The sequence below is a fragment of the Manis javanica genome, chromosome 15, assembly GCF_040802235.1.
Source record: "Manis javanica isolate MJ-LG chromosome 15, MJ_LKY, whole genome shotgun sequence".
Lineage (NCBI taxonomy): Eukaryota > Metazoa > Chordata > Mammalia > Pholidota > Manidae > Manis > Manis javanica.
Window position 1 is genome coordinate 13,703,014 of NC_133170.1, and position 13,431 is coordinate 13,716,444.

General features: G+C 41.0%; 1 protein-coding gene and 1 long non-coding RNA gene across 5 annotated transcripts in view; one reads left to right on the forward strand and one right to left on the reverse strand.

The window, feature by feature from the left end:
- LOC108398362 (uncharacterized) overlaps nucleotides 1–6,112 on the reverse strand; it is a 27,502-nt gene extending 21,390 nt beyond the window's left edge. Inside the window, exon 1 of one of the 2 annotated variants that reach the window (XR_012125720.1) lies at nucleotides 6,003–6,112. This is a non-coding gene — a long non-coding RNA (uncharacterized lncRNA). Of the gene's footprint in view, nucleotides 1–4,856; nucleotides 4,942–6,002 lie in introns of those variants that run through there. The other variant, XR_001853402.3, reaches the window with a different exon arrangement.
- Nucleotides 4,133–11,856, forward strand: KCNJ8 (potassium inwardly rectifying channel subfamily J member 8). 3 transcript variants are annotated; one of them, XM_073223249.1, is made up of 4 exons: nucleotides 4,133–4,260; nucleotides 5,139–5,277; nucleotides 6,121–6,564; nucleotides 10,355–11,856. In XM_073223249.1, the coding sequence occupies exons 3-4, from the start codon at nucleotides 6,191–6,193 to the stop codon at nucleotides 11,253–11,255; spliced, it is 1,275 nt and encodes a 424-aa protein (XP_073079350.1). In that variant the 5' UTR covers nucleotides 4,133–4,260; nucleotides 5,139–5,277; nucleotides 6,121–6,190; the 3' UTR covers nucleotides 11,256–11,856. The 3 variants fall into 3 exon arrangements, with proteins under 3 accessions (XP_073079350.1, XP_073079349.1, XP_017517801.1); XM_073223248.1 differs by lacking the exon at nucleotides 4,133–4,260 and adding an exon at nucleotides 4,901–4,923; XM_017662312.3 differs by lacking the exon at nucleotides 4,133–4,260 and having other exon boundaries at nucleotides 4,930–5,277.
- The last annotated feature ends 1,575 nt before the right edge of the window (nucleotides 11,857–13,431 follow it).

Sequence of the window (13,431 nt, forward strand, 5' to 3'; positions counted from 1 at the left end):
TAACATACAGCTGTCTCAAGAAGTAGGTCAATGTCTTTCATAGCCTTAGTACAAGCAGATTCTCAATCTTCTTCACGGGGTACCTGGAGAGATGGAGGGATCAGAAAATACACTTTTCCCAGCTCATCTTTGACTTGTTCTCTCTTCCATTTGATGTATTGATCTCATATAGCCCTCCAAACACACCCAACCCATTTCGTTTATACTTGTTCTGGAGCTGCCTAAAGCATTCTTTACCCAGTTGATCTTTTGTTCAAATTCCACCTTCTTAAAAAGGCCTTTTCTGACCTTTATGTAAAATTGCCACTCTTGTGGCCCCAGCTCCTTTTAATACTTACCATGCTTTATTTTCTTTATAAATCTTGACACGGCCCTTGATAATTATATAAGGGCATTGCTTGTCTGCTTGTTTGCTAACAGCTTCCTCCCCAAGAAGGCCTTGGAGCAGGGACTTTTCCTGCTTACCTCGCTGTACATTTAAAGGTAGTGGTAGTTATTGATGCCCCCATTCCTGACTTGCTGAGTCACACCTGTGAGCTTGCATAAGTTTGAAGAGCTGAACATGAAAGCTGGGTGAGGGTCTTTTTCATGAATGGCTTGAATGGATATCCTTGAAGAAATAGGGTTACCTAATTTAAAGCAAAGTGAGGCTTTTAAAGCGTATAAATGTAGATATATATCTCAAAACGAATGTTCCCTGAACCGGTTGGAGGAGATAAGCAGAGTGATGTTGTCATTGCCATTTCATGATAACTCAAGAAAAAGTGAGTTTACAACATGCTGTTTTGATTACTAGTTTATGTAACAGTTTTATTAAGCTGATTCCCAAGCAGTAAGTTCCAAAGTGGTTGATATGAGGACACTAACAAGGGAGCGCACCAAACAAATAGACCAACTGCTATTTGGGCTCCTAAGCTGAATCGTTCCCATTGTTACACTGAAGACTCTCATATTCTTACGTCTAATATGGCTCAGGAAATCCAAGAGCTCAAAATCCCCAAGTGGAGTAAAAGGCAAGGTTATCAAAGGCAAGCACCCCACGCTTTATCTCACAGGTACTTTCAAGTACTTCACTGCTCTGTGTTTGATCGTCAAAGCAGCAGACCATTTCAGGAACGCCCCTGCCTACTGCTTTCTCCACTTGTTTGAAGGCACCTGACGAGCTTTGTTTTTAGGATAATAAGAACTACAGAAACTTTTTATCTGAAAATAAAATGTTCTAAGCATCTAAAAGAAGCCTAACAGATATTTACTTACAAGTAAACAGATATCCTTGAATTGATTCCCAATTGCATCAATTCCTCTGGTAGGCAAACATGAGCAGATTCTAACAGGAGTCCTGAATAGTCAAGAAAATCCTAAGATTTAAAAAGTGAGCTCTGTGCTAAACGTATCACTGGTCTCCTCCAGGAACGATGCACAAATTAGTTCCTGAAAGAACAATCAGGAAGCTTACAGAGCAGTTCAGAAAACACACGTAACTTTCAGTGGACAACAGCAAAATAGTGATGAAATAAGTCAACCAATAAAATAAGCCTTAAGGTGTAAATGTGTTCTTGAAAAATTAATAGAGTTTCTTCACAAATTTCTCAGATGTTAATTTTTTAAATGCTCACTATTTGGACCATAATATGAAAAAAGGAAGATTAAAAGGGGGAGGAACTAGAGATTATTCAATAACAAATATTTATTAGGCAGTTATTATATGTCCAGTAAGATCTTTAGGGGAGATGGATGCCTCCATTAAGCTCAAAATCAAGATTTATACGTTTTATTGAATGTTGCTCAATATTAAAAATATAATAAAACAAGTTATAAAGGGAAACAAGAGCCAGCCAAGGTCAACACGAATTTAAGTATTGCTGATGCGGAGCGATTAGGAGAGTTGCTGAGAAAGGTAGGAGAAGACAGGGTAAAAAGAAAAGGGAAACGGGATCAGTCAGGGAGTCTTTGCAGACAGGTGGGCCCACAGCACAGATGCTTCACAGAGATCTCCAAACTTCACACATTACCTCTGGGGGTCGTAAGAAATGGTTACAGACACACGAAGGGAGGAGAGAGGAGGGAATGAACCACAAGGAAGAGAGAAACACTATGTTGTGTGTACTATTCCTTCTTTCCTTCATTTGACAAGCACTTAATTGAGTGCCTACTTCTGGAAGCTAGGAACAATTCCAGACGCTAGGTATGTGGTGATGACAATCAACAAACAGCCTTCATGCAGCTTCCACCCACTGTAGAAAACTGATCAAAGGAAAAAAACATAAAGGGCAGGTTTAAAAAGAAAATCAAGAAGGGAATGCAAAGAGAAAAGAAAAAGGGAATTCGTAATCTTTTTACTGTACGTATTCTTCAGCTTTTTTCTAAATGGCTACTACTTATTTTTAGGGATTGTACTGTCAAAAATTTACGTATCAAGCTCTTAAAAGTTGACCTTTATCAGGTGTATTCCTAGTCCCCTTATTTTCACTTCATCAATTTAAAGATCTGACTAATAGAAAGTATGGTATAGCTTGTACTTGAAAACAAAACTTGACTTAAAATTGCATATTTAGAAGAATATATCTCATTACAAAAAATGATTCTTAAATACGCATCATAGAAAATTATAGAATTTTTATATGATTCGGATATGGATTTATTTGTTGCCAATCTCATAATTCTCCTCAGTTCATCTCTTCTCAGTCCAATTTTTCTACAATTTCTCTGTCACCGCAATGAATATCACAGTCACCTGTGGCTTTTCCCTCTTCTAATACTGACTCTGTAATATTCCTTTTGTATCTATATGTGTATTTTCCACTGATGTTGCTTATTAGCCCCAGACCTCATTACTTCTCTATTTAATGTAATAGTTGCCAGTGTCCTCTTCTGCCAATCACAGCATTTTGGAGCCCAAGGGACTCTACCCAGAAATGTAATTCTCAAAGCCATCATAGCCTCTGCTTCCCGATCAATCCTCCCAAAGCTGGCCCTTATGGTATGGCTCTCAAATCAAAATGTTCCCCTGGCCTACCACTACCCACTGAAAACTGTCCAGACTTCTTTGTTAAGCATTTAAGACCATTGATGCATTTAATTTCAAGGCCCCAACATGCTTTTCAATTTTACCTTTTCTATTCATTGATTCAGAAGTATTTTTTGAGCACCTCTGTAATGTAAGCCGTGAGAAGCTAGAGTTTATGATACAACGATAAACAAGTCACAGCCCTGCCCTCTAGCAGACATCAGTTTCATGGGGGGTGGAGGACGATACGTGAATAAGCCATGTGTTTTAGAAAAGTGTTGACAGAAGCTACCCAGGGAACACTGGACTCCAGCGTCCAATCCTGCTGTCTTACTGACTTTGCTTCATCAATGCTGATTAGTGCCTGTTACTATAAACATGTCCCACTCCTGTCGGTATCCATAACTTTATTCATGATGTTCTCTCTCTGTGGAATGTCTTGTCTCTGCTTTTTTGCATACCACAAATACATCTGGTCCAAAAACTAGCTCAGATGCCAAACGATCCACAAAACTTTCCTTAGTCTCCTCCTCTTAGTATCTCTCATTTGAATTCCCATGATACTTTAGTCATGTTTCTTCAGTCATTATAATCATATCCTTGTTTGTATCGGAGTTTATTATCAAAGTCTCATCTTTCTTATGACCACGGTCCACCTCTTAAGAATAGCAGCTGTGATTTTATGTATATAAACCTAAAAAGTACCTTCAAAAGACAGGTATTCACTGAATGTTCCCAAGCTAAAATAACAGGGAATAAGTTGTATACCAAATCAGTTGTAAAATAGAACGAGTGAATTAACTATGTAAATTGATCCCACATACTTGTAAACTACAAATAAATTACTGTAAAGACTAAGGACAGTAGAGAGGGGAGCTACCAGTGAAAGAACGGGCACCCCAGGCGTGAAGGGGTTAAGCAGATCCATCCACAAGGGGAAAGAAACTGCTTCCTTTGCCTTCATTAAAGACTAATTTTAGGTCTTCTGGTAATTAAACGAACACATTGTTTATGCTCCATACACATTCTGCCCTGAGTCTCGGAAAACGCATGAAATTTCCAAGAATTAAATTTTCCATTAACACAAGTGCCAGATCAGAAGGCTTGACCCGTGGGAGAGGGCTCGTTTGTCTTTGCTGGCTCATTTTCAAAAAGCTATAGAAAGATATTTACTGTAAAACCTTTCTTGTGCGCGACTGCTCTGTTTTATCACTCAAACCATCGAGACAAGATGGAAAAGCTTCAACATTTCAGTAAGTAACCCATTACCGCAGAATGATCTTTTGAGTTTCTAAAAGTGTTGACAGTGGTTCCTGTTTGGGTTAAAATTTCTCTTTGGAAGAGACTTCGAGTTATTATTATTTTTTCCCCCCTCTACTTATTTCTTTCTTTCTTTCTTTCTTTTTTTTTTTTTTTTTTGCTCCTTATTGTGTGTGTGTTCGTGTGTGTAATTCCCTGAGAACTAGCTTTGGCTGGTGAAGAAATAGTTCACCATAGTGCGCTGCGGGACATCTTCCACCTGCTACCATCTCCACTAGACGGAAATGTGATTAAAATATGTATGTGTGAACACGGCTTGAATGCTTCAGAAGACCATTGTCTGATCGCTACGCCTGGTTTTAATCCATCTGAAATAGCCCGGTTATCTACTCAGGTTATAAAACAATAAATAAATAAATGCCCTTCGTTGTCAGTGAACTTGAACTCAGCCAGTTCTGCCCCCTGAGCAGGGAGCCTTTTAAAGACGCCGGCGTCAGGCTGGCGGCGGGGGTCGCAGCTCCCGGCGAAGCGCGGGCTCCGCAGGGCCCGCCCTCCCCTCGGCGCCCCTCCCCTCCGGCCGGCCCCCTACCTCCCCGGGAGGCGGCTCCCTGCGCCCCCTCCTGCCTCCACCCGGGCCACTCCTGCGGCTCTTCCAGGTCTGGCGCGCGTCAAAGCCGGAACTGGGAGGCTGATTTGTGGAGCGTGGCCCCCAGGCTCCTCTGCCCCCCAGCCCCTCCTCCGCCCGCTGCCGGGGCCTGGGGAGCAGAGCTGAGCAGGGGGAGGGGAAGATCTACCTCCATCCCCCTTCCTCCAGCCCTCCCCGCGTTTCAGATTCAATTGCACCTTTTATTATTTTAACTCTGCTCCCTAGGACACGCGGCCCGGGGATCTGTCCCTCCAGCCTTCGCGATCTCTGCTCCCGCGAGCCGGGATGGGAGAGCGAGGGACCTGCCCGCCGTCGGCCGGCGTGTACGGGGAGGTGCGGCCGCCGCGCCCGCTGCCCGGAGTCTGTAAGTTTCAACCCTCCTCCCGGGAAGGGAGGGGGAGGCTGTTCGCGACCCCGCAAAGGATTTAAAATGCAAAAACTCAGGCAGAGCTTTACAGGATCGGATGAACTTTTCGGGGCACACTCTGCGCTCTATGGGTAGCCCGCAGGCTGTTTATTGTCCGAGTTTTAATTGCAGCTTGTATGTTTGATCCCTTCGTTGTAAAGAAGTTTTCAATTTACAATATAAGGGGTTCTAATGGGAAAATTTTACTTTTAAAAAAGAATGCAACTCATACTTCCTTCAAATTTAAAATACTTCATATAGTTTTCAAGTTACTTAGCACAGCTCCTACTATGTTGTCAGATTACACTAAACATACTGAGCAAGGGGACACAGCCTTTTCTTTGCCTGCTCCTAAAAATAACGGAGGAACAAGTTCCCCTATTTAATTTTAATATTGCTAGCTAGATTGTCTAAGTCAATGCACGTGATACCCAGCTGGCCTTAATTTTCATCATAGACGCCGCGTGCTAGTCATTTTGCACTGAACTGCAGACGCGGTAGTTCTCAGGGAACTGTCACTGAGCCTGCAGTTTGCAGGAGGGCTCCAGGTTTTTTTCTAACGAACCAATGTGTTCAAAATGACTACGAAAATTCAGACAGTTCTGATAACGACCAAACAATTTATCTGGTATCCCAGCACTCAAGCACAAGCTAGATTAGTGTGTAGATTAATAAAATCATACCTTTATCTTTGCATGTCACCTCGAGCGTACAGAGAGACCCCTGAATGCAAGGGCTGAAGAGGTGAGGGAATGGAGTGTTGATGGGTGAGAGTTTTAAATCATCGTTTCCCTCGTGCAGGAGGACTGGTGTCGAGGGAAGGAGAGGCAGGTCAGAGTCAGGTGGATAGGCTGGCTATGGTGGCAAGACGATGCTGGCCAGAAAGAGCATCATCCCGGAGGAGTATGTGCTGGCGCGCATCGCGGCGGAGAACCTGCGCAAGCCGCGCATCCGAGACCGCCTCCCTAAAGCCCGCTTCATCGCCAAGAGCGGGGCCTGCAACCTGGCGCACAAGAACATCCGCGAGCAGGGACGATTCCTGCAGGACACCTTCACCACCTTGGTGGACCTGAAGTGGCGCCACACGCTGGTCATTTTTACCATGTCGTTTCTCTGCAGCTGGCTGCTCTTCGCCATCATGTGGTGGCTGGTGGCCTTTGCCCATGGGGACATCTATGCTTACATGGAGAAAAGTGGAATGGAGAAAAGTGGTTTGGAGTCCACTGTGTGTGTGACTAATGTCAGGTAAGAATGCAGTGGGTAAGAAAACAGCATAGAAAAAAATATTAAATTTCCCTTTCTCTCTTATCACTCAGTTGTTTTTACTGAAGGTGAAATAAAAAGTTTGCTATAATACGTTCAGAAACAAAAAAAGTAAAAGAGAAAAAATTAACACATGAAAAATCCTTTTAAATGCTGCTTTACCAGTGAGGAGTCTCTGAAAATGGGGAGCTCCAAGCCCTTGGGCTAGCCTTGAAAATATGCGAGTTACTAAAAAATAGTTGTGGTTCAAAGGATTCCACAGAGTGCCATACTTAGAGCACACATTTAAGTTTCAGTATGAAAAAGCTTCTGTCCATAGTCCCAGTGTCCACAATAGCTCTGATCAACCAAAAATACTGGGCAAATGTTATTATTTTTCCATGACATCTCTTTCCCATGTCATTTTCAGCAATAATGAAAAAAAATGGGGTAACACTGGTGCAGGGATGTCCGAGATGAAATATCCACTGGAAGTGAATACGTCTATAAAATATATATCTATAAGCTGTTTTTTTAATCGAGGTGATCTTAAATGGCTAATTACTTGCATTGGGTTCTGATACTAATAGTTACACTAAGATGCAGAGCTAGAAAAACTTGATTTTTAAAGGAAGTTGGTCCAAATTTTTCATGGAAGAGATTAATGTAGAAGCAACTTAATGCTGTGGTTTTTCCTTCAACTTTAGCAGGATAGGAACAAGACAGTTCTGAGATTGCTTAACTTTTGCTTCCTTCTCTTATATCTTAAATATTTCGAAGATAAGGAAGGTGAATTTGATTTGAGTGATTCTCCTCTCATATTTTTCACATGGCCTAAGAACATTTAGTTGAGGTGATTTGTCTCTTTGTTTTGTTGGAAGACAGGGATAATTTATAACAATTGCAGAAATATTCCCTCTGAAATGAAACGATAGTAATAATACTAGAAACTTTTCCAGGACATTTTCTGAATAACTTCCATATTCACGTAATGCACAAAAACTGAATAAGCAACATTCTGCCAGGAAGCTATAAAGATGAGACCTTTACTGACCCTGGGATCTTATGAAACTAGCACAGCACCACAAAAAAGCAGAAACCCAGTCTGTGTCAGCTTGGATTCTGAGAAGAGCAAACTATGCTATATTCATGCACGGCCTTATCATCAAGCAGATACTTTTCTGTCTTAAACTTGTCACAAACTTTTGTCTCAAAGAAAATTCAGAGGAAACTTGTAGGTGACCATCCGTACAACAGATATAAAGAAACAATTAAAATACTGTGTTTTACAGGTATTGGTAGGTAAAATGTCACTATCTACAATATTTCTCTTTCATTTATTGGCACTGCTGTTGGTGAATCATGGTCATATCAAGAGAAATGTTTAATAAGCACACAGTAAACCACTCATAAAAGGAGATAAAAGAAATAAAAATGATAAGATAAATGACAGATTTTAAAGTCAAGACAAATATGTTGGCTTTTCCTGTGAAAAAGGTCATTAGGCAATTTATAAAAGATATGTCATCAAAAGTGACATCGTTTCAAAGATTTTTTAAATAGAACTTTACAGACTGTACTGGGTAGTAAAAGCTGTTTTATTGCTAGCTCTTATTTTCCCACAAGATGTGTTCTGAAGCATATTTATTCTCCTGATGCATTCCTGCTGATGTGAATATTAAGCTCACTATGAAATATGGTTTTGCAAATACAACGAGACAAGTGGATTTTATTAGCACGACGATTTTAGCATTTTAAATTACACTTCTTACCTAAAAAAAATTTATTTGACATCTTTTAAGGTTGAAACCTTACTGGTTGTATTTGAATGTGATGATACTACTTATACTTTAATCTCAACATACAGTTCAGTCATAACAAACCACACATAAATAAAAATACTTTCACCCAAAATACAGAAACAGAAAAATCTCTGTTCAATTCCAAAGGGAATTTAAAAGATGACTAACACGATTTCAAATTGTTTGCATTTCTCTTCCTGTCTAAGTTCAGTGTCCCACCATATCATTAAAATTGGAAGCTTCCTATGATGGATACTCACCAGTATGTCCAAATCATATTTTACCACTTTATCATTCTCACTTAGGAATGGCTCGCTTTCCCTTTCACTCGGATGCCTTTCCTAACATGAGTCAGAAAATAAACCAACATATTTCCTCTGTAGCAGAGCAAATAAGCGGCTAAAACCTTTCATGTCTTGAGGTTGTTTAACATGACAGATACCCATAAAAGGCTGGGTCTTGCACTATATAATGTTTAGAATTAAATTCTTTCATAAAATAAACAGTATACACAATATGACATGTGAATAGTCTCCCAAGCCATTAAAATGAAACATTTGGAGGTTTTTATCATTAGACTACTCCCTGAAGTATGTGTACATTATTATAAATCAATGTGCGTCCACACCCCTCTTCTGGGGTCTGTTCTTATTCTTTGCCATGCTCTTGGGTCATATGACATATCTTGTGTGTAACTAGTGCCAAAAGCAATTATTGTGATTTTCCAGGAGTCTTTTTAGCAACAAAAGGGCTGTAAAAGGCAATTTTCACACACCACTTCAAAGTTAATCAAAAGAATCATCTACTCTCTTTGCTTGTCCTTCACAGTGTCCCACCAAAGTACAGTGTGTGCACACTCAGTATTCAAATGTTTAAACATTTTGCTCACTTGTGTGTGGCATCAATAGATAATACTTTGACAGATGGCCTATGCATGGTTTATCTTCTGTAAAATTAGACATTTGAAATTGAGATTCGAACAGACATTAGGACTAACCCTGTTTCTATTAAGAAGCATGGCCATCTAAGATACGTGGTTAAGTGAAGACGTTAATGATAAGAAAAATCAGATGTGTTGCTTAGCCAGGGGAATAAAACAGAATCACCTGAGCGCTTTTCTGAAGCCTTCCCCAGGTCCACCCCAAACCTACCAAGTCTCAGAGAGATTGAGATTGTGAGATAAAATGGACGCCCAGTTTAAAAATGCTTCTTGAGAAAATCCTGACACTTACTGATCGCTTCTCTTTGCCTCTCAGAGTGCTAGGCCAGAACAGAGGGTTCAAGTTCTTATCAATTATGTCATTTTGACACAGTCACTTCCTAATCTGCTTCAAATTCTTCCTTTAACAGCTTCAGTATTCTCTAGATCACAGAAAACAAAATGAGACAATAAGAAAACATTTTCCTTTCCAAATGACAAACATTATTTTTTATTAAAATACTGGTATTGGTTTTGAACAGCTTTTTGGTGCTGCGCTTTCTCTACATAAAAGGTACACACAGCAAGTGCTTGCCAATGAACATGATTTTAAAGGTTGTAAATAATAACTATTTCACTCATTACTTGGTACCTTCCTTATGAGTCAAGTCGCTTAAACACGGGCACGCAATACATAATAAACATCTACCCAGTAGAAAATTTCACCAAGTGAACTATGCCTTTGTGAAAAAGTATTTCACAAAGTGAAATAGGCCTATATATATATGTACTCATCCTTTTAATGCTTTCACAGATGTAGGCACACATGACCTAGGAAAATTAATAGAATTACATCCCACAAGTCAATCTGGGATGAAAGAAAGTTGAAAGAAAGAGGGAGAGAGAGACAAGCGATTGTGTTTAGAATCAGGCTTTTGACAAGCTGGCTAGTCTTTCCAAAATCATTTAATAGCCTTCGGTGGAAGAAAATGAAAAATCAGCTTGGCATGTTATGTCTTAATTCAAAATTCGATCTGATGGCGTTGTTTTCTCTGACCATCACGCTTTACAGATCTTTCACCTCTGCTTTTCTGTTCTCCATTGAAGTTCAAGTGACAATTGGATTTGGAGGGAGAATGATGACAGAGGAATGCCCTCTGGCCATCACAGTTTTGATTCTCCAGAACATTGTGGGTTTGATTATCAATGCGGTCATGTTGGGCTGCATCTTCATGAAAACAGCGCAGGCTCACCGAAGGGCGGAAACGCTGATTTTCAGCCGCCATGCCGTGATCGCCGTCCGCAACGGCAAGCTGTGCTTCATGTTCCGAGTGGGCGACCTCAGGAAGAGCATGATCATCAGTGCGTCAGTGCGCATCCAAGTGGTCAAGAAAACAACGACCCCTGAAGGGGAGGTGGTGCCTATTCACCAACTGGACATTCCTGTTGACAATCCGATTGAGAGTAATAACATTTTTCTGGTGGCGCCTTTGATCATCTGCCATGTGATTGACAAGCGCAGCCCCTTGTATGATATCTCAGCGACTGACCTGGCCAACCAAGACCTGGAGGTCATAGTGATTCTGGAAGGAGTGGTTGAAACTACTGGCAGTACCACACAGGCGAGAACCTCCTACATCGCTGAGGAGATCCAGTGGGGCCATCGCTTTGTGTCTATTGTAACCGAGGAGGAAGGAGTGTATTCTGTGGATTACTCCAAGTTCGGTAACACTGTGAAAGTAGCTGCTCCCAGGTGCAGTGCCCGGGAGCTGGATGAGAAGCCTTCCATCCTCATTCAGACCCTTCAGAAGAGTGAACTGTCCCATCAAAATTCTCTGAGGAAGCGCAATTCCATGAGAAGAAACAATTCCATGAGGAGGAACAACTCCATCCGAAAGACCAACTCATCCCTCATTGTGCCAAAGGTGCAATTTATGACTCCAGAGGGAAGTCAGAACACATCCGAATCATGACAGTCAGACAACCCCGAGAAGGTATTTATCAAGGGTGGACAGTTTATGCATGACATTGTCAGACTGTACCAAGCGGCAACACAATAATTTGTCCTTCTGTATCTTAATGCACTAAATGATATTCATATTCAAACAATAGCACTTTCTGTGTCAATAAAGTAACACACAAGGTGAAGGAGTCACGGCTTACACTTGTTTCTTACATGCCATACTTGTGACGATAAGCATAAGTTATGTATAGGAAATTGTGTGGAATTCACATATAAAACAAGTATAAAAATCAAATGAATAATCATATCTGACTTGTTTATAGTCCATCAATCAATAGTTCATGATGCGTGATCAAAACAGAAACAGTTACTGTGATATGACTGCCCTTGCATTGTTCACCATGTAAGAACTTGTTCACCATGTAAGAACTTGTCCACCATGTAAGAACTTGTTCATTATGCTTCAGAATATTGGAGACTGTTGAGAGTTAGGCTTGGGGTTGATTAATGATTGTGTCTTGAGTCCCCTATACAGAATTTTATTGTTGTTAACAACCATTTGATCAATAAATATGAGAGGTGCCCTCTCAGCACCACTCTTGTGCTGTCAAGCCTTGAGTCCCCAGGCTTGTCCTTTCAGACCTTCGATATCTCATTGCATCTCCTCCCTTATCCGCGGGTCAGAGGCAGGGAGGGACCAACAAAATTGGATGCTGTCATTTAGCTCAATTTGAAACCCAAAAGTTACATTAACAGTAAAAGGCCTCAAATACAAAAGTTGGCCAAGGAATGACTCTGTTTGAAATGCTTAGTGAGTGAAACCACAGATCTCTGTTTCTATTGTTCACTCTGGAAATACAAACGGAGTGAGGTGGGAGAATCCCAAAATTGTGCCGTTAACACTTTGTGTGTATCAACCTGTGTGTCACCTTCTCCTTTTTTCTGTCATACTGAACTGGGGCAAAAATGGCTTAGCTCCCTTACCTCTAAGAGGACTCACGTGGTTCTTCACAATGACCTCCAGAGATTTCCCGTCATCCTCATGGCAGCCTGTCAGCAGAACTGGGCAAAGATCTTTGGAGGAAAGCTAAAAGCGTTCCTGTCTCAGGACTGGATTCCCGAAAGTGACAGCCACCTCTTTTGGCTTCTCACTTCTTGTAAAGAGCCCTCACTGGGAAATACTGTATTTCCAGGATATTTTATTGAAATATTTTCCTTATAGTTGCTGTAGCTTTGTGGTTTCTCTTTCACAAAATTATCCCCAGTTAAAGCTCAAGAAAAAGACATTCTTGGAGGCATGTGATAGAGATTATACAGTGATAAAAGTCACCTCTGAGATCATGCTCCCTGAGGTTCCCTCTCCCGATCTGCTGTTTCAAGGGAACAACATTTTTTATTTCTTTTTGTTGATACTCCATTCCAAGTTTTATAATGTTCTCTTGGCTTTTTTTTTATTAGCCTGACATATCATGGAAATCTTATAACCTTTTGTTTGAATCTCCTACCTCCCAACTTAAAACTACAGTTCCTTCCCAGAAATACCAGAACTCAGGCCTGGCAGCAATAGCTTTACCTTGCAGAGAATGTTATCTCAATTTTCTATCAATTTTAATTTCATCTTGCTTCTTCAAGGAAAGGGTGAGAGTAAAAGAGAAAAACTAGGTTGATAAAGCATGAGTTTATTCTTGTTTCACACAGCTGAAAGTTGGAAAGCTGAGCTCGTGTACAGACTGTTTCACAGATTTTCGGGTTTGTATTTTACTTCATTTATGAGCATTGAAATAAGCCCGTAATCATGAATATATTCAACTCCTATTGTGCGGTAAACTGCAGAATTTCCAGAACCTCCTGCCGGGCCTTAGTTCATTTGCATATCAATAGGCGTTTACCCACTGCAGCATTCAGCAGCCTCCGGAGAGAGAACGGCCATTCTCACTTCCCCTCTGTTCCTGGTACATAATTGGTCTGGCATCTGCCAGTCATCAAGGACCCACCAATGGAGTTTCTCCCAGAAGAGGCAGGTGGGAAGTAGAGAGTGCGTTGAGGGGGCAGAGCACGCGTGGGGATGAGACAGATGGGGCTGGGCCTAGCTAGAGAATTCAAGCAAGGTGTGAGCAATAAAAGCAGTTTATACCAACCTACCCTTTCCCTTCATTTATTTCGGTTTCACTGGTTTCATAAGAGAT